Here is a 23279-nt window from a genome sequence, read left to right as displayed (position 1 = left end):
AGAGGAGAGAGAGGAGAAAGAGAGGAGAGAGAGAAGAGGGAGGAGAGGAGAGAGAGGAGAGAGGAGAAAGAAAGGAGAGAGAGAAGAGGGAAGAGGAAGAGAGGAGAGAGAGGAGAGAGGAGAAAGGGAAGAGGGAAGAAAGAGAGGAGAGGAGAGAGAAAAAAGAGAGAGGAGAGAGGGAAGAGGGGAGAGAAAAAAGAGAGAGAGGAGAGAGAGGAGAAAGAGAGGAGAAAGGGAAGAGGGAAGAAAGAGAGGAGAGAAGAGAGAGAAGAGAGAGAAGAGAAGAGAGAGGAGAGAGAAAAAAGAGAGAGAGGAGAGAGAGGAGAAAGAGAGGAGAAAGGGAAGAGGGAAGAAAGAGAGGAGAGAAGAGAGAGAAGAGAGAGAAGAGAAGAGAAGAGAGAGGAGAGAGAAAAAAGAGAGAGAGGAGAGAGAGGAGAAAGAGAGGAGAAAGGGAAGAGGGAAGAGAGAGAGAGAGAAGAGAGGGGAGAGAAGAGAGAGAGAAAGCGGGTGGAGGGAAAGAGGGAAAGGAACTGCTTTCCATTCTGCCTTGAATTATGTTTTTGGATAGAAGATCAGACGCAGAGGGCAGGCAGAGAGTGGCAGGCATCTAAAATTATAGCCAGGGGCTCCTTTCCTCAGAGACTGAACAAAACCAAAATGAGGAGGTGGGGGGGAGAGAAATGTCAATAAAATTAAGGACTTGTTCTAATGAGATAATTACAAAAGGGTGGGACCAAGAGAGTTGTTTGGGTATCCATTGGGGGAAAAAACCCAAAACCTATGCAATGCTTTTCTCTTCCAGTGACGGTTAAGTAGAAATTCAAGAGCAGAATAGGTTGGAATGATCTCAAGCTGACTGGTTCCGGCTCGCCTCCCGCCATTTTAGTTACCCAGAATGCCCAGAAGGACACAGCAGGGACTTGTGGGAAATGTTGAGGGTGACTTCTAAGGAGGAGAATTTTCAATTTTTGCATATTACCCCGAAGTTCAGGGCTGCTCTGTAGGGAACCCTGTTCCTGAAAAAGGATGGGGATTGGGGGGGGGGATCAAAATCTGGCTGTTTTTCGCTGACATGGAAAGCCATAAAATAAATCTTTCATGTTCGGTGGACAATCCAGCAATCCAAGAAACTCTCATGGCAGAAGAAAGAATAGGAATAGGAATAGGAATAGGAATGGGAATGGGAATGGAAATAGAATAGAATAGAATAGAATAGAATAGAATAGAATAGAATAGAATAGAATAGAATAGAATAGAATAGAATAGAATAGAATAGAATAGAATAGAATAGAAATCAGAATGGTGTGGAGTGGAGTGGAATGGAATGGAATGGAATGGAATGGAATGGAATAGAATAGAATAGAATAGAATAGAATAGAATAGAATAGAATAGAATAGAATAGAATAGAAATCAGAATGGAATGGAGTGGAGTGGAGTGGAGTGGAGTGGAATAGAATAGAATAGAATAGAATAGAATAGAATAGAATAGAATAGAATAGAATAGAATAGAATAGAATAGAATAGAATAGAATAGAATAGAATAGAATAGAATTATTTACTGGCCAAGGTGTGATAAGACACAAAAGGTATTTGTCTTCAGTGCATAAGCTCTCAGTGTACATATAACAATAGTGATAAGCAACAAAGTTATAGTTTGTTATAGCCATAGGTAATAAAAGAGGTAAAGGTAAAGATTCCCCTCGCACATATGTGCTAGTCGTTCCCGACTCTAGGGGGCGGTGCTCATCTCTTTTTCAAAGCTGAAGAGCCAGCACTGTCCGAAGACGTCTCCGTGGTCATGTGGCCAGCATGACTCAATTCCAAAGGTGCACGGAACGCTGTTCCCTTCCCACCAAAGGGGGTCCCTATTTTTCTACTTGCATTTTTTTTTACCTGCTTTCGAACTGCTAGATTGGCAGAAGCTGGGACAAGTCACGGGAGCTCACCCCGTTACGCGGCAGTAGGGATTCGAACTGCTGAACTGCCGAACTTTCAAGCGACAAGCTCAGCATCTTAGCCACTGAGCCACCGCTTCCATATTATTAAAAGAGGTATAGGAAATAGATAATAGGGAAGAGGAGAATAATGATGGTAATACTGCCTTTTTACATAGTGTTGTAGGAATTGGTTGTTTAGCAGAGTGTGAGGAGGGGAAAAGTGTCCTTGTGTCTAGTTGTTCTGACATGCAGTGCCTATAGCATCATTTGGAGGAGAGAAGTTGAAACAGTTTATCTTCATCCCTCGTCCCCAAAAACAGCAGAGAATGTCTCAGTGAGACGCAAGCAGATGTTTGGTGAGGTCTCCTGTAAATGCTCAGCAGATCCAAGTTCTTAAAACAATGCACTCAAAATCAAGAATGAATGTGGAATGAAAGCCAACCAGGAGCTCTCCACAGGCCAGGAAGAGCGAGCCGTCCAGAGGAACTCCAAAATTGAAAAAGAAGACTCCAGTTTCTGATGAGGACTTCAGATGATGGAGGAAAACTTCCAATTCTTTCCTTCCAAATTATTATTGTTGTTATTATTGCGGTCGTTCAGTCACTAAATCATGCCTCACAGTTCACAACCATATCATGCAAAGCCCTCCTGTCCTTCACCATCTCCCAGATTTTGCCAAAATTCACGTTCATTGCGTCGATGATGACCCTATCTAACCATCTCGTCCTCTGCCTTCTCCTTCTCCATTTTTGCCTTCTGCCTTTCCCACCACCAGGGTCTTCTCCAGTGAGTCCTCTCTTCTCATTTGGTGGCCAAAGTGTTTGAGCTTCAGCTTCAGGATCTGCCCTTCCAAAGAACAGTTAAGGTTGACTTCCTTCAGGATTGACTGATCGGGTCTCTTCTCAGTCCAAGAGACACTCGAGAGACTTTTCCAACACCACAATTGGAAAGCATCAATTCTTCAGCGCGCAGTCTCCCTTGTGGTCTTAATTCCTCAAAATAATAGGTCATTAATTGAAGCCCATGTAAAGACTGTGGTATCTGGAGTTTGGCCATAAGCGAGTTGCCTGGCCTCCATTCAGATTCTCAAAGGTCTTCACTGAATTGTGAAGGTCTTCAAAATTCTTGGTCTGCTGTCGACTACAGCAGAGCTGAGGATCCGGGATGCCGAATGCTGCGTTTGTTTCGAATCCAGCTTTTTCTCCTGCTCCAAAGGAGACACACACACACACACACACACACACACACACACACACACACACACACCGCTGGGCCTGATTTCCACCTTAGGAAAACCAACTTTCCAAAAGAACTTTTGGGCTGAGGGCAAGATGAGAAACGTTGCCCACCAGCGCCAGGCTTCGGGCCCTGGAGTGTTTCATCCCAAGATCTCCTGGAAGGGAAGCCAAGCACGGGAGCTGTACGCAGTGGGGGAATTTTTGGCAGAGACGTTGCCGGGAAAAAACCGCAGTTGCTGCTGGAAATACAGATTTGGCACTGCGGGGGAAAAAAAAAATATGAAAAAGGGAAGGGGAAAAGAGAGAGCAAGCAGGAGCCAAAGAGGAGCTTCCTTCTGGCTCCGTTACCTCTTTGTGGTGCAAAAAAACCTGGAGATTTAAGCGTCATTGACAGAGATGATTTTTGGCTCCGGAAGATTTGGAGAAGAATATTTTTTTCCATGAATCCCTTCTGGACGAGATCTGGGTTCCTCTCCGTCACTCGTTCCTCCAAAATAGCTATTCCTGCCACAGGGAGTAGGAGAGGAAAACCCCCAACTAACTCAATGCTCGGTTAGTAAGAAGAAAGAATTGGGCATCTCCCTTTCCTAAAATAATAACCAAGAAATAAGACAACTGGTTGGGCAAAAGACCCATCCATCCATCAATAACTTGTCCAGCTTCTGGTTGGCTATTGCCAAATCTCATCCAACCAATCCCTTTTCAACTAGCTTGGGAGGAAGGGTGTTTTAAGCCCAACCAATGGGCGTTGGCCTCTAGTCCTAAAAACATAACTACTGGCCCAACTAACGCTTGTTTCGCTCTGGCCCAACCAACGTTTCTTCTTTAACGAACTACCTCCCGGAATACAGCTGATTCCGGATCTCCGCACTTTCCGTAAGGCCCTGAAGACGTTTTTATTTTAGCAAGCCGGCCTGGCCTGAATAGGTTTTATGGGTTAGTTTTTTAATTGTATAGCTTGGGGTTTTAAATTGGGAGGCCGATTAATTTAATTTATTTTTAGTTATCTTAACTTTTATATTGTATGTTATTTTAATTTTCGGCTGCTCACCGCCCTGAGTCCCTTCGGGGAGAAGGGCGGGATATAAATTCAATAAATAATAAAATAATAAATAAATAAATAAACATGTCTTAGATTCGTGTTTAATGAAATATGGAGCCTTCTACCAGGAGGGTGAAGTTCAAACAAGTGGCTTTCAACATCTAGAAGGCCGAAGCAAAACATGAAAAGATCTGCAACAACAGAAGCCACTCCTGCAGCTGAGGAAAAAAAAAATCATGATTTGATCCCTTTAATCCCAGATCTCCGTGCTTTTCGCCGTGCCCTCAAAACTTTTCTATTTCATCAAGCTGGGCTGGCGTTAAACCCCCCCCCCCCCCCCCCCGCTTAGATATTTTTAATTGTAAATGGATTTTAGTCGGGAGGTTTTAAATTTTGGGCCAACATTTGTTTAATTCTTTTAAAATTTTAAATTTTGTATTGGGATGTTTTTTTATTCTAGGCTGTGCACCGCCCCAAGTCCAGCAAGGGAAGGGCAGTATAAAAATTTAATAAAATAAATAAATAAATAATGGATTTTACTGTGGGTCATTTGAAGTTGCAGTTGTCACCAACTACTGGGGCTTGGAAAAATGAAGGAGAGGTAGAACGAAGAGTTCAGAGCTACATAGAAGGGTCAAAGCTGTGCAGTATGTCTAAATTTCATTGGTGGTTGCTTAATCAACGATCCCAGAAATTGGTTGTGTGGGCTCTTAAGCATCAAGAGGTTCCTAAATTCGTTTTACAATTCTAGTAGAGAAGGCATTGTGAAGAGGAAGTTGATGCTTACTATCTGCTTGTAGGGTAGAACGGGTACTCTTCGTGCCTAGTTTGCAGGCTAGCCTAAATGTAAGCAGTTTCAGAACAGGATATTTAAGGCAGGGTCCCCAAACCCAAAACTGTGGCCTATTCAGAACCAGACCGCACGAGAGGTGGTCTGGTGTGTGTCAAGCAAGTGGCATCCCAAAAGCTTCTCTTTTCACTGGCATGAGTGGAACTGCGTGTGTGCATGCTGGCCTGTTGTGACCCACCAGTGGCCAGTGGAGCTGGCGGCAGACTTGGACGATGAGGAGGTTGGGGAAAAACTTGCGCCAGTTCTGGAGCCTGGGGAAGGCTCTGATGGATGCTCAGCCTCAGACACAGAGATAGAGCCAGGGCCGTCAGGCATTTCCCAGCCAGAGGCAGCTGCCTTTGGAGTCAGAGATGAGTGTGGAGGAGGAGGAGGAACAGCTGGGGCCTGTTCCAGATGTGTGTATCCGCAGAGCAGATAGGTGAACAATGGAGGACAATGAGTCAACTCGGGAAGCAGCACAAACGTGGACGCTGACTAGCCCTTCCCTGGCTGGGGAATAAATAGGTGGAAAAGGGAAGGGTTTGGTTGTCGCAGAAGACAACCATTCGCATTTCTGGAAAGTTTGCTCCTTGCGTGTTTCCTGCGACAAAGGCTACCTTGCCAGAACTGAGGTTTGTTTATTTCTCTGTTTGAACTGATTTAATTTGCAGCCTTCCTTGCAGGCTGAAAACTCAGGGCCTTGCATTTATCATAGCGAGCTGATAAGGACTATGGTTTCAGTTAACTCCTTGCCTGGACTTTCTGTTGGTGAATGCAGTGAATTCCCAAGGTGTAAATAAACGGGGGGGGAGGTTTCTTTGCGGGGAGTCTGTTTCTTGCTTCTGCAAAGGTTGGGTCAGAACATATCCTGCCACTCGCGTGGCCCATTTCCCATCTTCCCCACCACAATCTGGCCGCCAAGCCACCAGCTTCCCATGTTCCAAAAGTGGAGTGGTGAGAGGAGAGGCTGATGGGACGAGCGCACCATGCTCAGCTTCGCTGACTCACAGAGGCTGCCTGTGCAGGACATCTGATCTACTTTTGAGGCGTTGGGCAGCCTCAGTGAGTCTGAAGGAGCAGGAGCAGCCACAAAGTTTAGGGCCTCTTTTCCTCATTTTTCAAACAAACAAACAAAAAATCACCCAAACTTTGCTCCATATCTCGCCATTATGACGGCAGACTTTGGATGATCGTTAAACAGTTCTGTTTCAAACGCTAAAGGATTCCTTTTGCTCTAAATTCTCTAGAAAATATAGTAAATTTCACTTACCCGCCGGCCTTTCGGTCCTCTTATCCCCGGGGAACCGCGAAATCCTGGGGACCCCTTGAAAATGATGAAATAACACGCTCAGATAATTTAGGACTCACCATCAGGCCTTGTGAGATGGAGTTTTGCAGGTGAGGTTCATTCCGAGGTAACCTCTGCTTAGCAGAGTCAAAAGAAACTGAACAAACCTTTAGGGCAATATGTTGGGCATTTTCCTTAATCAACTTTCCCCCCCCCCAAAAAAAATTGGTAAGTGTTTACTTTTGTGGGAAGAAAAACCCAGCCCGGTTCCAAGCTGGGAAAAAAAGCACTGGAAATAAAATGGAGGCTGACTGACTGCAAGGAAAGAAAGTTTATTTGGTTTCCAGAAACTTCAATGACAGCAGCAAATGTTTCCTTGACAGCTGACAAAATGGCTGAGTGAGTGGATGGATCTTTATGGGTTTCTGGGGTTTTGTGTTTGAGATGCTCCAGGGGGGTTGTGTAATGCAGTGAGCCTTGTGACTTTTGCTATTTCAATGGTGGTGGGATAATCCTATTATGTCCTAAAGGTCATCCTGTCCTTAGAATTTGGGTGAGGGAATGTAAATTCTTAATCCCCTCAGCTGTGGGAGCTGTGGAGGAAGGCATTTTGTTTATGAATAGATTGGCCCAGTCTTTCTTATTAATAGGTGCAAAATATCCATCTCTAAAGACTTGAGGCTTCTGCTTGAGGCTGTTAAGAAAGACTGGAGCATTTCTCCTTTGGGGAAATATAATATTCTACCTCTTTTAATATTACTCCCCAAAATATTTCATTCTCTTGGGGGGGAAAGAGCTTCCCACACTTTTATATGGTTTGATGGCAATATTTCATAAGCCAAGTTTGCTCCAAATTATACCGGGCAGAATTTTCTTTCTTCATTCGAACAAAATTCACAAGTATCAAAAACAGAATAACAGAGTTGTAAGTTGAACTAGAAGACCTCCGAGGTCTTCTAGTCCAACCCCCTGCTTAGGCAGGAAACCCAACACCACTTCAGACAAATGGTTATCCAACCTCTTCTTAAAAACTTCCAGTGTTGGAGCATTCACAACTTCTGGAGGCAAGTTATTCCACTGATTAATTGTTCTCACTGTCAGGAAATTTCTCCTTACTTCTAGGTTGCTTCTCTCCTTGATTAGTTTCCACCCATTGCTTCTTGTCCTGCCCTCAGGGGCTTTGGAGAATAGCTTGACTCCCTCTTCTTTGGGGCAGCCCCTGAGATATTGGAAGACTGCTATCATATCTCCCTTAGTCCTTCTTTTCATTAAACTAGACATACCCAGTTCCTGCAGTCGTTCTTCATATGTTTCAGCCTCCAGTCCCCTAATCCTATTTGTTACTCTTCTCTGCACTCTTTCTAGACTCTCCACATCTTTTTTACATCGTGGCGACGAAAACTGGATGCAGGATTCCAAGTATGGCCTTACCAAGGCATTATAAAGTGGTATTAACACTTCACGTGATCTTGATTCTATCCCTCTGTTACTGCAGCCTAGAACTGTGTTGGCTTTTTTGGCAGCTGCTGCACACGGCTGGCTCCTATTTAAGCAATTGTGTACTAGGACTCCAAAATCCCTCCTACAGTTACCACTATTGAGCAAGGTACCACCTATACTGTACCTGCACATTTTGTTTTTCTTGCCTAAATGTAAAACCTTCCTTTTTTCACCATTGTGAACGTGTGAGAAGAAGGCTGTTGCAAGGAAAAAGGATGTCACTTACTGGTGGGCCAGTGGGACCAGGCTCCCCAACTTCTCCCGATATTCCAGGGTGACCCTGCAACATCGAAGCGAAATGAATGAAAAGGATCTGCTTTCTTACTGCAAATTCATCCAAAATAACCTTTTCACCCCGATAACGAGAAACAGATCATCAACCCCACACATTGAGAACTCTGTAGGTAGAAGCATTAAACTCGGTTTGCAAAGGAGCCTGAACTTGCGGTGCGCTGGCTCATTTGGCATAAAACGCAGGGAAATGTAAGGTTCGCTTGTGAGCTACAGTGTTTTTAAAAAGAGCCTTGAGACTATCAGGTTCCCAATCTATTGCACGATTAATTCATCCCAGTTTCGTTTCTGTAGAGTTGATGGCAAAGTGGGACGGGGGGGGGGGGGGAAATTGCAAACATTTGGCCTAAATCTCTTCAAAATGCTAATCTTAGGTTTGGGTGATGTAACCTTCAAGATAGATTGTGCCCTGGGGTATTTCCTTGTTTTCCTATGGAGGAAACCCCCCCACACACACATTTCTGACCCTCTCACAGAAAGCCTGGCAATAGGTTGGTCATTCATGGTTAATGACCTTAAAATGGCCCGTAGAGAAACTTCAAAGGTGGCCTAATCAAAGAGAAACACTGTGCTCTTGGGGTTTGGGGAAGCAGCTATGACTGGGAAGGCAGCTGTGACTGAGTAGGGCCTTAATCCGGCTCGGGAGAATTGGATGTGAAGTTATGGTAATTTGACCTTAGGTCAAGCTCCTTGATTGACCACAAAGAAAAAGGAGGAGGAGGAGGAGGAGGCAGACTGTGGGGTCCTTGGTGCTCTCTGAGCTTGGTTGTTTCCTTGCAGATGTTTCATTAGCCAGGTAACATCATCAGTGCTAGAAGGGAGTGGGGTTTGCTGGGAGGAGGAGGAGGAAGAAGAGGAGGAGGAAGAGAAGGACGAGGAAGAAGAAGAGGAGGAGGAGGAGGAGGAAGAGGAGAGGAGAAGAAGAAGAGGAGGAGGAAGAGGAGGAGGAATAAGAAGAGGAGGAAGAGATGGAGATGGATAAGGAAGAGGAAGAGGAGGAGGAAGAAGAAGAGGAGGAAGAGGAGGAAAAAGAGAAGAGGAGGAGGAGGAAGAAGAAGAAGTGGAGGAGGAGGAGGAGGAGGAAGAGGAAGAGGAGGAGGAGAAGAAGAAGAAGAAGAAGAAGAAGAAGAAGAAGAAGAAGAAGAAGAAGAAGAAGAAGAAGAAGAAGAAGTAGAAGAAGAAGAAGAAGAAGAAGAAGCCACTGTGTAGAATATGCAGCCAATGTCATCTCAATAAGTAGTGAGAACACCGGGTTCCACTTCTCAAGACAGAGGAGGAGTGAGAGAATGCAGACTTACTCCTTACCATCGACCCCTTGACGCCTATTGGCCCTGGTGATCCAACTGTGCCGCGGTCTCCCTAGGACGCAGAGAAGCAGAAGTCAACCACGCCATCCACAAAATAGGTGCCACATCCTTGCACAGAGAAGTCATAAGGTTGGGTGGCCCACCAGCCCTCACTCAGCGCTGTTTGCTGGAAGCCAACTTGGCCAACTGTAACTTCTCAAACTTAGGATATCAGTTACAAGGACAAGAAGAGTGGAAGTAAATTGTGCACGAAGCGTGTAAATATTAGGACCGAAACAATTGAGAAACGTTGCTCGCGTCTGCAAGCGTAGCAGCTCTCCGTAACTCTTGAAGCAATCAAATGTTTTCTAAGGATCTCAGGGTGGCCCAATTCAGCGGCCACAGGATCCAGCATGGGATATTGAAATTCTGATCAAAAACTAATCATTGTTCTGATCCAGGCTTCCCAAGAGCATGAAGCAGACTCCTTGTCCCGACAAAAATCCCTTTCTATTAAGTTACTGTGAATTCCTCTCATTCATATCCAGCAAAGTCTTTCAAGGGAGGATTTACAGTCACAGACCTTATCTGGCTTGGAGAGCTGCCAGGCCGATATCTTCAAAACTTGGCAAGAAGTCAAGAACCAATTCAGCGAACTTATTGTCTCCTGCAAACTCCACTCCCCTTTCGCTCCTCTTTTATTCCCTCTGGGAGGGGCCATTCATCGTCCACCTGTGGCTTTACTCCTGAGTCGACCTTTGTTCTTTAGCTGTTCCCTTCATCTGGCAACTCTGCACATGCACACACTGGGAACAGGCTCCAGCTGTTCGTCTGCCTCACTGATGTCTGACTCTGAAGGCAGCTGATAACTGTCATACGGCACTGGCCCCGTCTCTGCCTCCGATGCAGAGCCCTCGTCAGAGCCTTCCCCTGACTCCAGGACTGGCCCTTGTTCCTCCCCAACCTCCTCACTGTCCGAATCTGCTGCCAGCTCCGCTGGCGGGCCACAACATCACTTTGGAACTTTGCTGTAGCTCATAGTCCCCCAAAACCAGGGGTGAAATGCAACCAGTTCGCGAGAACCGGTAGTGATCAAAACTACCGGTTCGGGCAAACCGGTAGTAAAAAAAAATGCTTTAAAAAGTTTTTTTAAAAAAAGGTTCCGACGATCACAGCTGTGCCGCGCGATTGTCGGAACCTTTTTTTTTTTTTTACTTTTTTAAAGCATTTTTTTACTATCTATTCGCCCGAACCAGTAGTAAAAAAAAATGCTTTAAAAAGTTAAAAAAAAAAAGTTGGCCACGCCCACCCAGTCACATGACCCCACCACCACCAAGCCACGCCCACCATGCCATGCCCACAGAACCGGTAGCAAAAAAAAAAATTGCATTTCACCACTCCCCAAAACCTTGGGGGCTCTTAGTAGAAGGTCTCCTCAGCTTAATGTTGCTTCTGCAACCACCTCACTACCCTACCAGTGGTGGGTTGCCCCCGGTTCGCACCGGGGTTTTACAGTAGTAGTTTTACTACTACTACTAGTAGTAGTAGTAGTAACAGCAGTACTACTACTACTAGTGCTACTAGTAGTAGTAGTTTTACAGTAGTAAAACCGGCGGGAGGCTCCGCCCACCGACCCCGACGTCATCAGAACGCTTCTGTGCACGGCCCCATTGCAAACCAGTAGTAAAGGTAACTAGAACCCACCCCTGTACTCTACGTACCTTCTCCCCAACACCGCCAGGGTCCCCGATTGGACCGATGAACCCCATCAGACCCTGGAAAGAGAGAGGAAAAAAAAGGGGCTGGATTTATTTGCTTTTTTAAAGCATCAGAGAAAGAGAAAAAGAGGGTTTTTTTTTTTTTAATTAGGCTGAATTAGGCAGCATCTTCCGCAAGTTCCCAGAAGGTCTTGGTTTCTCACAGGCTGGGCCTCCCCAGCACAAACAGCAGCTGTTTCTCTGTTTTAAAAAAAGCCAGCCGCGGGCTTTTGAAGCTCGAGGCTTGACAAAAGACTCCAGTGCAGGAACAAATTACAGACAACCCCCATGACGTGAAGGTCAGAGAAAACGCTAACATTTAGGATTCCCCCTCCACGACTTTTTCCTCCGGTTGCCTCCCAACTTGCAACATGAAGGGTGGGGGGTAGAGAGAGAGACGCACAACTGATGAGTTCTGACACAGGCCGAAGTAGGGAAAAAAAACGTCTTTGATTGAGGGCCGTGAAGACCAGATTCTGGTGTGATGATCAGGTCAAGAAGAAGGAGATCTGGAGGGCTGGAGATCCTGCAATTCAAGCCTAGCCATTGCCAAACATCTCAAAAAAAAAAAAAAGAGAGGAATAGAGGCAACGATGCCATGCAAGCAGGATTGCGGTAGACACAAGTCAGGATTTTCAATACCCCCTATCCCGAATTTTTAAGAAAAAAATATATCTACCTACCTACCTACCTGCCTGCCTGCTATCTTTTTATCCATCCATCTATCCATCTATCTATCTATCTATCCATCCACCCACCTACCTACCTATCTTTCTGCCTGCCTGCCTGCTTTTCTATCTATCTATCATCTATCTATCTATCTATCTATCTATCTATCTATCTATCTCATTCATTCATTCAGCCTATTTATTCATTATGCCCTTCCTTAGAATAGCCTGCCTGCCTATCCATCCATCTATCCATCCATCCATCCATTCAGGCTATTTATTCATTATGCCCTTCCTTAGAATAGCCTGCCTGCCTGCCTATCCATCCATCTATCCATCCGTCCGTCTGTCCATCCATCCATCCAGCCAGCCAGCCAGCCAGCCAGCCTATTTATTCATTATGCCCTTCCTTAGAATAGCCTGCCTGCCTATCCATCCATCTATCCATCCATGCATCCTCCATCCATCCATCCATCCATCCATCCATCCATCCATCCATTCAGGCTATTTATTCATTATGCCCTTCCTTAGAATAGCCTGCCTGCCTGCCTATCCATCCATCTATCCATCCGTCCGTCCGTCCGTCCATCCATCCATCCAGCCAGCCAGCCAGCCAGCCAGCCTATTTATTCATTATGCCCTTCCTTAGAACAGTCTGCCTGCCTGCCTGCCTGCCTGCCTGCCTGCCTGCCTGCCTGCCTGCCTGCCTGCCTGCCTGCCTGCCTGCCTGCCTGCCTATCTATCTATCTATCTATCTATCTATCTATCTATCTATCTATCTATCTATCTATCTATCTATCTATCTCATTCATTCATTCATTCATTCATTCAGCCTATTTATTCATTATGCCCTTCCTTAGAATTGCCTGCCTGCCTGCCTATCTATCTATCTATCTATCTATCTATCTATCTATCTATCTATCATCTATCTCATTCATTCATTCATTCATTCATTCATTCAGCCTATTTATTCATTATGCCCTTCCTTAGAATAGCCTGCCTGCCTGCCTGCCTGCCTGCCTGCCTGCCTGCCTGCCTATCTATCTATCTATCTATCTATCTATCTATCTATCTATCTCATTCATTCATTCATTCATTCAGCCTATTTATTCATTATGCCCTTCCTTAGAATTGCCTGCCTGCCTGCCTATCTATCTATCTATCTATCTATCTATCTATCTATCTATCATCTATCTCATTCATTCATTCATTCATTCATTCATTCAGCCTATTTATTCATTATGCCCTTCCTTAGAATAGCCTGCCTGCCTGCCTGCCTGCCTATCTATCTATCTATCTATCTATCTATCTATCTATCTATCTCATTCATTCATTCATTCATTCATTCATTCATTCAGCCTATTTATTCATTATGCCCTTCCTTAGAATAGCAGAAAATCTTGATTGATGGTCAACCTCTATAAAATGAATATCACCTTGACCTCAATGGACCAAGGCCCTCTGATTGTGGTAGCCCAGGAGTTTGCAAATTTTCTTCAGACCATGGAACCTGGTCGTTTAATAGCAAGGAAATTCTGGAATCCCCAATGGAGGGGAAAAGATCTAGCGATAATGTTTCTGAACTCCAACCCCAACTGAAATTTTTCACGGAACTCCATTTGGTTCTCATGGAACACTTCTGCAGAACTGATCTAGAACTGGAACGCAACTTTCCCTAAATATTTGGAAATTGCCTCTGGAGGCAGATGTTTTCCAAAACCTCCAGGATGGCTAAAAGCAAGCTGGCTGTTGCGATGGAGGAAGGGAGGAGTGGGATGGAAGAAGAGGAAGAGGAATTTTCCCTGATGGCTGGCACATTAGCGTTCTTTCGTTAATGACCTAATTGGCAACGAGATGGAAGTCTTCCATGGCTAGGCCAGAAATGAGCAGAGGAAAAATAAGTGAGCTTAAGATTCATCTGGACTGGGTCTCTGGCAAATGGCGGTGAAAAGGCCTATTGTATTTTCTTTCAATCCCACAGAGGCTCACGATTTCCTGCTCAGAGTATGTCTGGAGTAGTGGGGGGGGAAAGAAACAACCCACGACAAACTGGGTCGCCTCATCAGCTCAGATTCTCAACCTGGGATCCAACGGAGTGGAATTTCTCCCCAGGGCTGTTTAGCTATGGCGAATCCGAAAGAGTGGAATTCATCTAATGAATAAGTGCTAAAGAAAGACAGACCTTCCTGCTTTCTCTACCGAAACGTGGGGGGGCTGGGAGAGGGGGGGGAAAGTCTCTGGTTGGAGGGAATTAAAAGACCTTCAGCGGAAGGCACGGCTTCTCAATTTTCCTAAGGAAAAACGTGTGGGGTTTTCCTGATTGTTTCCTTGCCTCTGGGAAAAGAAGGCTATTGTGAAGGACATCTTCTCCAGATGTTGGTGCAAGACACAGAGAAATTACAATTGCCATTCCTTGTGGACATTACGGGCAATACTGAAATGGCAACCAGGACGTCAAAAACGCCATGGCTTCTACCATCAGAGGGGCCCGTATCCAAAAATGAGTTTTAAGAAACGTGTCCGCCATTCCAAGACATTTGATTGGCACATGTTTCCTCAGTAATTAACCTGGAGAATTTCTCCTCCTCTAGAATTAAAAAAAGACATGTCCTCTCGATGTTTTTGCCCACAAGGAGGGGATTTTGAGGGTCCCTGTGCATGCCTGGCTCTAGATTAGACCATCATCATACCAAAAAAAAAAGCAGTCCATCAAAGAGCTACGATTGGCAAGGAAAGAGGTTTTCAGGAAAGATTATGGGTCTCTTAAACCAACAATTGAGGAGACCAAGATTGGTCGAGCCAAAGCCACCATTGCTGTCCCATGTGGTCGCTCAGGAATGGGATAAACACATGGAAGCTTTGAGGTTCCACCACATTGGTTGGTTTGATGATTTGGGATATATTTCAAGGGAGGTGAGTGTTTGATTCTTTCTTATTCCCAAATTTTTCCAGAGTTCTTTCTGTCGAATCTCATCAGGCATTGCAGGGCACAGAAGTTGCCAGGACTATGTCGGAATGGGGACCAATGTGGAAACTGGACTGAGGAGCCCATCTGGCATCATTCAGGCATATTGTCTATGGACATTCTCAGTCCTCCAGGTCACGGTTGTCCCAAGGTGCTTTTTCAAGAGTCAACTGGACTTTTTCCTTGAAGATGTTCTGCTTCTCATTCAAGAAGCTTCTTTAGCTCTGAGAAGTTCAGTTCTGAGAAGAACTGAAGAAGCTTCTTGGATGAGAAGTGAAACGTCCTCAAGGGAAAATAAAGTCCAGTTGCCTTCCAAAGAACTGAAGAAGCTTCTTGGATGAGAAGCAAAGTGTCTTCAAGAAAATCAAAGAAGTCCAGTTGCCTCTTGAAAAAGCACCTTTGGGACAAGGTGGACTTGACCAGGAGGACCTGGAGGACTGAGAATCTCCATAGACAAAGGATGAGAAATCAACCAACCAACCAGCCTTGGAGGGAATAATAGCTTTGAACCATCAGACCTTGGGTGTTGAGCACAGCCAAAATTGCATCAGGAGAGGAAACCAGAGGCAAATTATTGTTGGTCCTGGCATAACAATAAACAGCTAAAGGAAATGACTCTGGAGATTCTCAGTCATCCAGGTCATGGTTGTCCCAAAGGTGCTTTTTCAAGAGGCAACTGGACATCCTTGATTTTTTCCTTGAAGACGTTTCACTTCTCATCCAAGAAGCTTCTTCAGTTCTTCTCAGAACTGAACTTCTCAGAGCTGAAGAAGCTTCTTGGATAAGAAGCGAAATATCTTCAAGGAAAAACAAAAAAAAAATCCAGTTGCCTCCAGTGGTGCGTTTCCAATATTCTTACCACCAATTCACTGCGCCCACGCACCTGACCTCAAAAACCTCCTAAATAGGACGGCATAGAGTCAGGACAGGTGGGCGGGACCACCTGAGATCTCTGTTACCGACTCACCCGAATCGGTACAAACCGGCTGAATACCACTGTTGTGGTCCGCCAGCAGCCTGCAGAGCTGGGAGAGGAGTCGGACAGCGATGAGGCTGAGGAAGAACATGGGCCAGTCCTGGAGGCTGGGGAAGGCCCGGATGAGGACTCTGTGTCAGAGGCAGAGATGGGGCCAGGGCCATCGGGGAGTGATGTGCGGACTTCGGAGCCTCCAGAGGCTGACAGCAGAGAGGCAGAGGAACAGGAGGAGCCTGTTCCTAGTGCACGTATGAGAAGAGCTGCCAGAAGGCAGGAGCAGATAAAGCAGAGAGGACAACTCAGGAGTAAGGCCAAGAGATGATTGGCCCCTCCCATAAGGCTTAAAAGACCAGTAATGGCTCTTGGCCTCTTTGCCGGAAAACAACCGTTGAGAGATTTGCTTCGTGTTTGGATGTATTTCTTTCTTATCAGTGTCTTCTGTTCCTGAACTGTTGCCAAGAAAAGCCTTTGGCAGTTTGCCTAATTGGACCAAGGTTTGCGATAGGACTGAGGAATTTGTGTTGGGAGGAATTTGTTTTAATTTAATTGAATGACGCTAGGAATGAAGTAATTCTCAGCTGTTCGAATAAAGTTTGTTTTATTCACGGACTGATTTTCCTACTACTTACTGATGCAGGATTATGAAAATAATCATAATGCTTTCTAATGTGGCCATCTTCCCATCTCTGCTTCTATGTAGCTTAAACATTGGCCATTCAAGCATATAAACATCTGCAAAATCAAGAGCCTTGATAGTACAGGGGTTTAGTGCACCCTGTTATTAACACAGCTGCCTGCAATTTCTGCTGGTTCGAATCTCTCCAAGGCTCAAGGTTGACTCAGCCTTCCATCCTTTCTAAGGTAGGTGAAATGAGGACCCAGTTTGTGGAGGCAATAAGCTGACTTTGTATAAAATATACAAAAGAATGAAGGCTATTGCTTAACGCATTGTAAGCCGCCCTGAGTCTCCGGAGAAGGGCAGCATATAAATCAAATTAAAAAAAAAAATAGGATTCTCAGCTCTTCTAACAAAGGGGGGTGGGACACCAAATCCAGAAAGAGAGATGCCAGCAGCAGTCAAAGTTATCTCGGTTAAAGGAAGCTCTCCTGCTGGCAGGGGTCACCAGGGACAAAAGTCAACCATGCAAAAGAAGGACAGAAGTGATGTGGGGTTACCTCGTCGCCAATTTTTCCCAGTCGTCCTCGGTCTCCTGCTTCACCCTGCAACCAAGCAGAGAAGTCAGACAGTCAGTCACAGTTTTGCAAGGTGCATCCTCAACACCTTAATCTGCCTTCCAAAAGATTTAAAAAAAAAACAAAAACCAACAACAACCCATTCTACAGATAGAAAGACCGGGATGGCGAAATCTTAAATTGTCCCAACTTCTAATTGGCCCCACACTTCATTTCAAGTCAAAGTCATCGTTCCCAAAACATGATTTCTCACAATACAGTAGAGGTGTGGAGAACCAAAAGACTCTTGATGTTTTGAATACAAAGCCCATCGGGAGCATCTTCCCTGGAATTTATGGGAGCTGTGGTTCAATACATCTGGGGAACATCAAGTGGTCTGTTTCATTAATCTTCCCACTCCCCCCTTTCGTTTCTCTTCTTTGTCTTCCTTGGTTTCTCCCACATGGACTTCTTCAAACGTTGGGACTACACCACCCAGCAGAACCAATTAAGGGAGGCCATTGTATGGATGATGGGAGTTGTAATCCAAGACAACTGGAGAGGACTGGCTTGGGGAAGACTCTAAGTAAAGAAATAGGACAGAGAGCAAACCATACACAAACGATTCGAGCTCGTTTCAAGCTCGTTAATTAACGGATTAATCTCAGATCACGTCCCAACAAAGAGTGGGTAGCAGAACGAATAGGAATTGTAGCTGTTCATTTATCTTCAGCTGTGGAAAACATCTTCCCACGGTGGTGGGTGATGGTTTTTTTTTTCTTCTTCTTCTCATGGTTACATCTCCTCCATCATCCAGTGAAAAATTGCTGAATTGTTTGCACAAATGTTGAATTGAAACATCGCTGAATCGTTCCACATCTGTTCAATTGAAAAACCGCTGAATCGTTTCCCACAATTTGCCGAATTGAAAAAAAAAACAACCTGTTGAATTGTTCCACGATATTGGAACAATAAAATGAAGGACTAGAAGAGACAGGATAGCAGTCTTCCAATATTTGAGGGGGCTGCCACAAGGAAGAGGGGAGTCAACCTATTCTCCAAAGCACCAGAAGGCAAGACAAGAAGCAACGGATGGAAACTCATCAAGGAGAGAAGCAACCTGGAATTAAGGAGAAACTTCCTAACAGTGGGGACAATTAACCAGTGGAAGGGATTGCCTTCAGAAGTTGTAGGTGCTTCATCACTGGAGGAATTTAATCTAAGGGGCCACCACAAAGAAGAAAGGGTCAACCTGTTCTCCAAACCACCTGAAGGCAGGACAAGAAGCAATGGATGGAAACTAATGAAGGAGAGAAGCAACCTAGAACTAATTTCCTGATAGTGAGGACAATTAACCAGTGGAACAACTTGCCTCCAGAAGTTGTGGATGCTCCATCACTGGAGGCTTTCAAGCAGAGATTGGACAGCCACTTGACAGGGATGGTACTATAGGGTCTCCTGCTTGAGCAGGGGGTTGGACTAGAAGACCTCCAAGGTCCCTTCCAATTCTGTTAATTCTGTTAATTGAAAAACCCTTTTTTCCTGATCTCAGATTAGGCTGGATTGCAAATGATACTAAAGGCATTCTTTGAATGAGCGTAATTTGCAGCATAAGATTCAGGTTAGATTCAGGCGTGCGCCAAAGTAGACATCTTTGTAGCGTAACGTCGGAAACTGGGGAAAGGTTTTCAGGAGGAAAACCTATAAGAGAATAGAATAGAGTAGAGTAGAGTAGAGTAGAGTAGAGTAGAGTAGAGTAGAGTAGAGTAGAGTAGAATAGAATAGAATAGAATAGAATAGAATAGAATAGAATAGAATAGAATAGAATAGAATAGAATAGAATAGAATAGAATAGAAAAGAAAAGAAAATATGGAATGGAATGGAATATAGAATAGAGTAGAGTAGAGTAGAGTAGAGTAGAGTAGAGTAGAGTAGAGTAGAGTAGAGTAGAGTAGAGTAGAGTAGAACAGAACAGAACAGAACAGGAATAGAAAATATGGAATGGAATGGAACATAGAATAGAGTAGAATAGAGTAGAGTAGAGTAGAGTAGAGTAGAATAGAATAGAATAGAATAGAATAGAATAGAATAGAATAGAATAGAATAGAATATAGAATAGAATAGAATAGAATAGAATAGAATAGAATAGAATAGAATAGAATAGAATAGAATAGAATAGAATAGAATAGAATAGAATAGAATTCTTTATTGGCCAAGTGTGATTGGACACACAAGGAATTTGTCTTGGTGCACGCACTCTCGGAGTACATAAAAGAAAAGATACATTTGTCAAGAATCATAAAGTACAACACTTAATGATAATCATAGGGAAACCGTGAATATAAGGGAGTTTTGGCTAACAACAAGCATCCAAAAAGCAAAATGGAGGAATATTTTTTGGGGGTCTGTCTCTCTGTGTGTGTGTGTGAAGTCTGGGTCAGGAGCAGCTGCCTTCTCTCAGACGCCGCATTGCAAAACTCACTCTGCAAACATTTGAGATGTCTCAGCTTCAAAAGTGCATTAAAAAGAAATTAAAAAGCTTTTGAAAGAATGGCCAGCTGGAGGGAGAGGAGAAACCTATTCGGTTTTAGGGATAGTGCAAGACCATGAGGCCAAAAAAAGATGCACAGGAAGGGAATGAAAGTGGCAATTTCAGATTCAATTCAAAAGAATTCACACAAAAGAACTCTGTTAAAATGTGGGATTTTTTTTTTTTTAAAAAAAAAACATTGTGTGTTTGGAGGCGGGAGGCGGGAGGACTCCATCCATTTTTAGCAGCTTTTTCAATTGCATAATGTTTTTTTTCTTTCTTTTTTTCTTTCTTTCTCTCCCTCTCTCTCCCCCCCCCCCTCCTGTCCTCCATCAGACAATTAACCAATTTTCGAAAGAAAAGAACAAGCAAGGGGGAACTGGCTAATCATAAAAATTCGCTGTGGTTTGCAAAAATATGTGCAGGGTTCTCTCCATCCCAGAAACCACGGTGAGTCGGAATTTCCAGAGCCAAAAGGAGGAAAAAGGAGTTTTCATGAAAGAAAGGGAGTGGGAAGGCCAGGGGTGGGTGAAAGGCAACCTTCGAGATTTACAGCTTGGAAAACCCCAAAAGGGTGAGATCTTTTTTGGCAACAGATTTGAGTCTCCTATGGTGATGCCCTCCTTACCTTTAAACCTTCTGGGCCTGGTCTGCCAGGAAACCCCTTCTGCCCAGGAGGACCCTAAAAAGAGACAAGTTGCAGGTAAGACATCAAAGAAAACCGTCATCCAGAGCAGGAAGCTCTCGGCCCCCAGGTTCAGCTTGAAGGAGGGAGGTTGAGAGGGGGCTGCGAGGGGAGAACTGGCCAAAAGTCAAGACTGAGAGCAATGTGGCCCATAATAGGCAACCCTCCCCTCTAGAAGCACCACCTGTGTTCTTACCTCTTCCCCTGGGGGGCCATAGGGACCCGGTGGTCCTTCATCGCCCTAGAAGGGAGGGAGGGAGGGAAGAGAAGGGGAAGGAAGGAAGGTTGGAAGGAAGGAAGGAAGGAAGGAGGAAGGAAGGAAGGAAGGAAGGAAGGAAGGAAGGAAGGAAGGAAGGAAGGAAGGAAGGAAGGAAAAAAGGAGAGGGAGGGAGGGAGAAAAGAGAAGGTGAAGGAAGGAAGGATTGAAGGAAGGAAGGAGAGGGAGGAGAGGGAGGGAGGGAGGAAAGAGAAGGTGAAGGAAGGAAGGATTAAAGGAAGGAAGGAAGGAAGGAGAAAGGAAGGAAGGAAGGATTGAAGGAAGGGAGGGAGGGAGGAAAGAGAAGGTGAAGGAAGGGAGGATTAAAGGAAGGAAGGAAGGAGAAAGGAAGGAAGGAAGGATTGAAGGAAGGAAGGAAGGAAGGAAGGAGAGGGAGGGAGGGAGGAAAGAGAAGGTGAAGGAAGGAAGGATTAAAGGAAGAAATGAAGGAAGGAGAGGGAGGGAGGAAAGAGAAGGGGAAGGAAGGAAAGAAGGAAGGGAGGGAAGAAAAGGGGAAGGAAGGATTGAAGGAAGGAGGGAGAGGGAGGAGAGAGAGGGAGGAAAGAGAAGGTGAAGGAAGGAAGGATTGAAGGAAGGAAGGAGAGGGAGGAGAGGGAGGGAGGGAGGAAAGAGAAGGTGAAGGAAGGAAGGATTAAAGGAAGGAAGGAAGGAGAAAGGAAGGAAGGAAGGAAGGATTAAAGGAAGGAAGGAAGGAGAAAGGAAGGAAGGAAGGAAGGAAGGATTGAAGGAAGGGAGGGAGGGAGGGAGGGAGGAAAGAGAAGGTGAAGGAAGGAAGGATTAAAGGAAGGAAGGAAGGAGAAAGGAAGGAAGGAAGGATTGAAGGAAGGGAGGGAGGGAGGGAGGGAGGAAAGAGAAGGTGAAGGAAGGAAGGATTAAAGGAAGGAAGGAAGGAGAAAGGAAGGAAGGAAGGAAGGAGAGGGAGGGAGGGAGGGAGGAAAGAGAAGGTGAAGGAAGGAAGGATTAAAGGAAGAAATGAAGGAAGGAGAGGGAGGGAGGAAAGAGAAGGGGAAGGAAGGAAAGAAGGAAGGGAGGGAAGAAAGGGGGAAGGAAGGATTGAAGGAAGGAAGGAGAGGGAGGAGAGGGAGGGAGGAAAGAAGGTGAAGGAAGGAAGGAAGGATTGAAGGAAAGAAGGACAGGGAGGGAGGGAAGAAGGAAAGAAAGCAGGAAAGAAGGAAAGAAGGAGGGAGAAGGGAAAGGAAGGGAGGAAGGAAGGAGAGGGAGGGAGGGAGAGAGGGAGGAAGGATAGATGGAAGGAAGGAGTGAAAGAAGGAGAAATGGATAGATGGAAGGAAAGAGGGAAGGGAAAGAGAGATGGATGGAAGGAAGGAAGGAAGGAAAAAAAGAAAGAAAGAAAGAAAGAAAGAAAGAAAGAAAGAAAGAAAGAAAGAAAGAAAGAAAGAAAAGAAAAACACATTTAATACAAAGTTCTTCCTCAGTCAGGAGAAAGCACCCCAGCCCCATCCCTAAGACCGTCTAAATCCATCCATAGACAGACTTAATCTGCAAGGAAGTCCAACCATCTTTGGGGAAATCAATCTCTAAAATCCCGCAATGTTGTTTTTTTTTTTTTTAAGGAAAAACAGATGCACATCGTCCAGGGAGCAGCCTCTCACCTCTTGGCCAGGCATTCCTCTGGGACCAGGCAAACCCCTCGCGCCAGGCTTTCCCTGCAAAAGGGGGGTGGGGGGAGAAGAAGGAGAAAAGGCTCAGCCAAAGAGAGAGGCAGACAGACCCCAGTGGGCCTACAAAAAACACGGAGCAAACGCACATTGCCAACATGCGCTGCTGTGGGACGGCATCCAATGTCAATTCTGTTGCCGAAAGGAGTGTGTGTGGGGGAGGGGGAGGGGGGAAGGGAAAACAACAACCGAAAAAAGAAACAGGGAAAGAAACTCCCATTCTTGGAGCCTTTACAATCCAAATGAAATCTGAAAGCCGGGCCAGAACGCTCTCCGGAGATCTCCGGGGTTCTCTCTGTCCCTCCCTTTGCAGTTCCCTTTACCTCTTTCCTTTGCAAATGGCCAAACCAACCCAAAGCTGTTCCATTTGCAGCACCCCTCACCTTAATACCTTCGGGGCCGTTTTCTCCCGGAGGGCCGATGCTTCCTGGGAAGCCCTGGAGAACATCAAACGGAGAGGACAATAAGCGAGAAGGCAGGAGTCCGGCGTCATCTCTTTGGAGAGAGAGAGAGAGAGAAAGGGGGCCTGCAAAGTTTCAGGGCCCCACTGAACGTCTAAATTGGACGGTTACTTTACGTTGGTCAAAGGACCAAGGTTTAATTAGCACCATATTCAACTCTCGGAGCCGAATCTGAGCTGGAAAGATTTGGCTCCTCGCGTAAGGCATAACCTGTTTCCAACATCTTGCTCAAGCAGATTTTAAAATTGCTGATTCAACTGTCAAAGGGGGAATGCAGATGTGGAGAGTTTAACTCAGTTAACTCCTGTTCCTCAAGTCTCATCTTCCACTGTTTATTTATTTATTTATTTATTTATTTAATTTGTATACCGCCCTTCTCCCGGAAGGGACTGTGCCCTAACAATGGGGGAAAGTGACCAGTCTGGGACTACAAGAACCATTGGCACTACTCAGGTGATCCTGAGGACACAGATAAAACCTCCAAGTGCTTCAACGACCCTCCAAAAGGATGCAAATAAATGTCCAGCTGTCTGCAAGGAATATCAATCCTTCCATTCCCCACTATCCTGTCAGAGCTGAAGAAGCTTCTTGGATGAGAAGCAAAATGTCTTCAAAAGGAAAAAAACAAGAAAGTCCAGTTGAAAAAAGTACCTTTGAGACAACTATGACCTGGATGACTGAGAATCCCTGGGAAA

The 23279-nt window shown here is 45.1% G+C and overlaps 1 protein-coding gene across 1 annotated transcript in view; it reads right to left on the bottom strand.

Moving 5' to 3' along the window:
- Window positions 1–23279, bottom strand: part of COL27A1 (collagen type XXVII alpha 1 chain) — a 105902-nt gene that overhangs the window by 76483 nt on the left and 6140 nt on the right. The window contains exons 3-9 of the mRNA XM_070955894.1: window positions 22507–22618; window positions 20111–20164; window positions 16955–16999; window positions 11134–11187; window positions 9432–9485; window positions 8062–8115; window positions 6318–6371 (exon numbers count right to left, since the gene is read on the bottom strand). Coding sequence (XP_070811995.1) covers window positions 6318–6371; window positions 8062–8115; window positions 9432–9485; window positions 11134–11187; window positions 16955–16999; window positions 20111–20164; window positions 22507–22618 — 427 coding nt within the window. The remainder of the gene's footprint in view (window positions 1–6317; window positions 6372–8061; window positions 8116–9431; window positions 9486–11133; window positions 11188–16954; window positions 17000–20110; window positions 20165–22506; window positions 22619–23279) is intronic.

This window comes from Pituophis catenifer, unplaced genomic scaffold (assembly GCF_029215685.1).
Source record: "Pituophis catenifer annectens isolate HBS135680 unplaced genomic scaffold, rPitCat1.0.hap2 SCAF_17, whole genome shotgun sequence".
NCBI classification, from domain to species: Eukaryota; Metazoa; Chordata; class Lepidosauria; order Squamata; family Colubridae; genus Pituophis; species Pituophis catenifer.
Note: the sequence above shows the minus strand (reverse complement) of the source record. Positions and strands in the feature narration are given on the sequence as shown.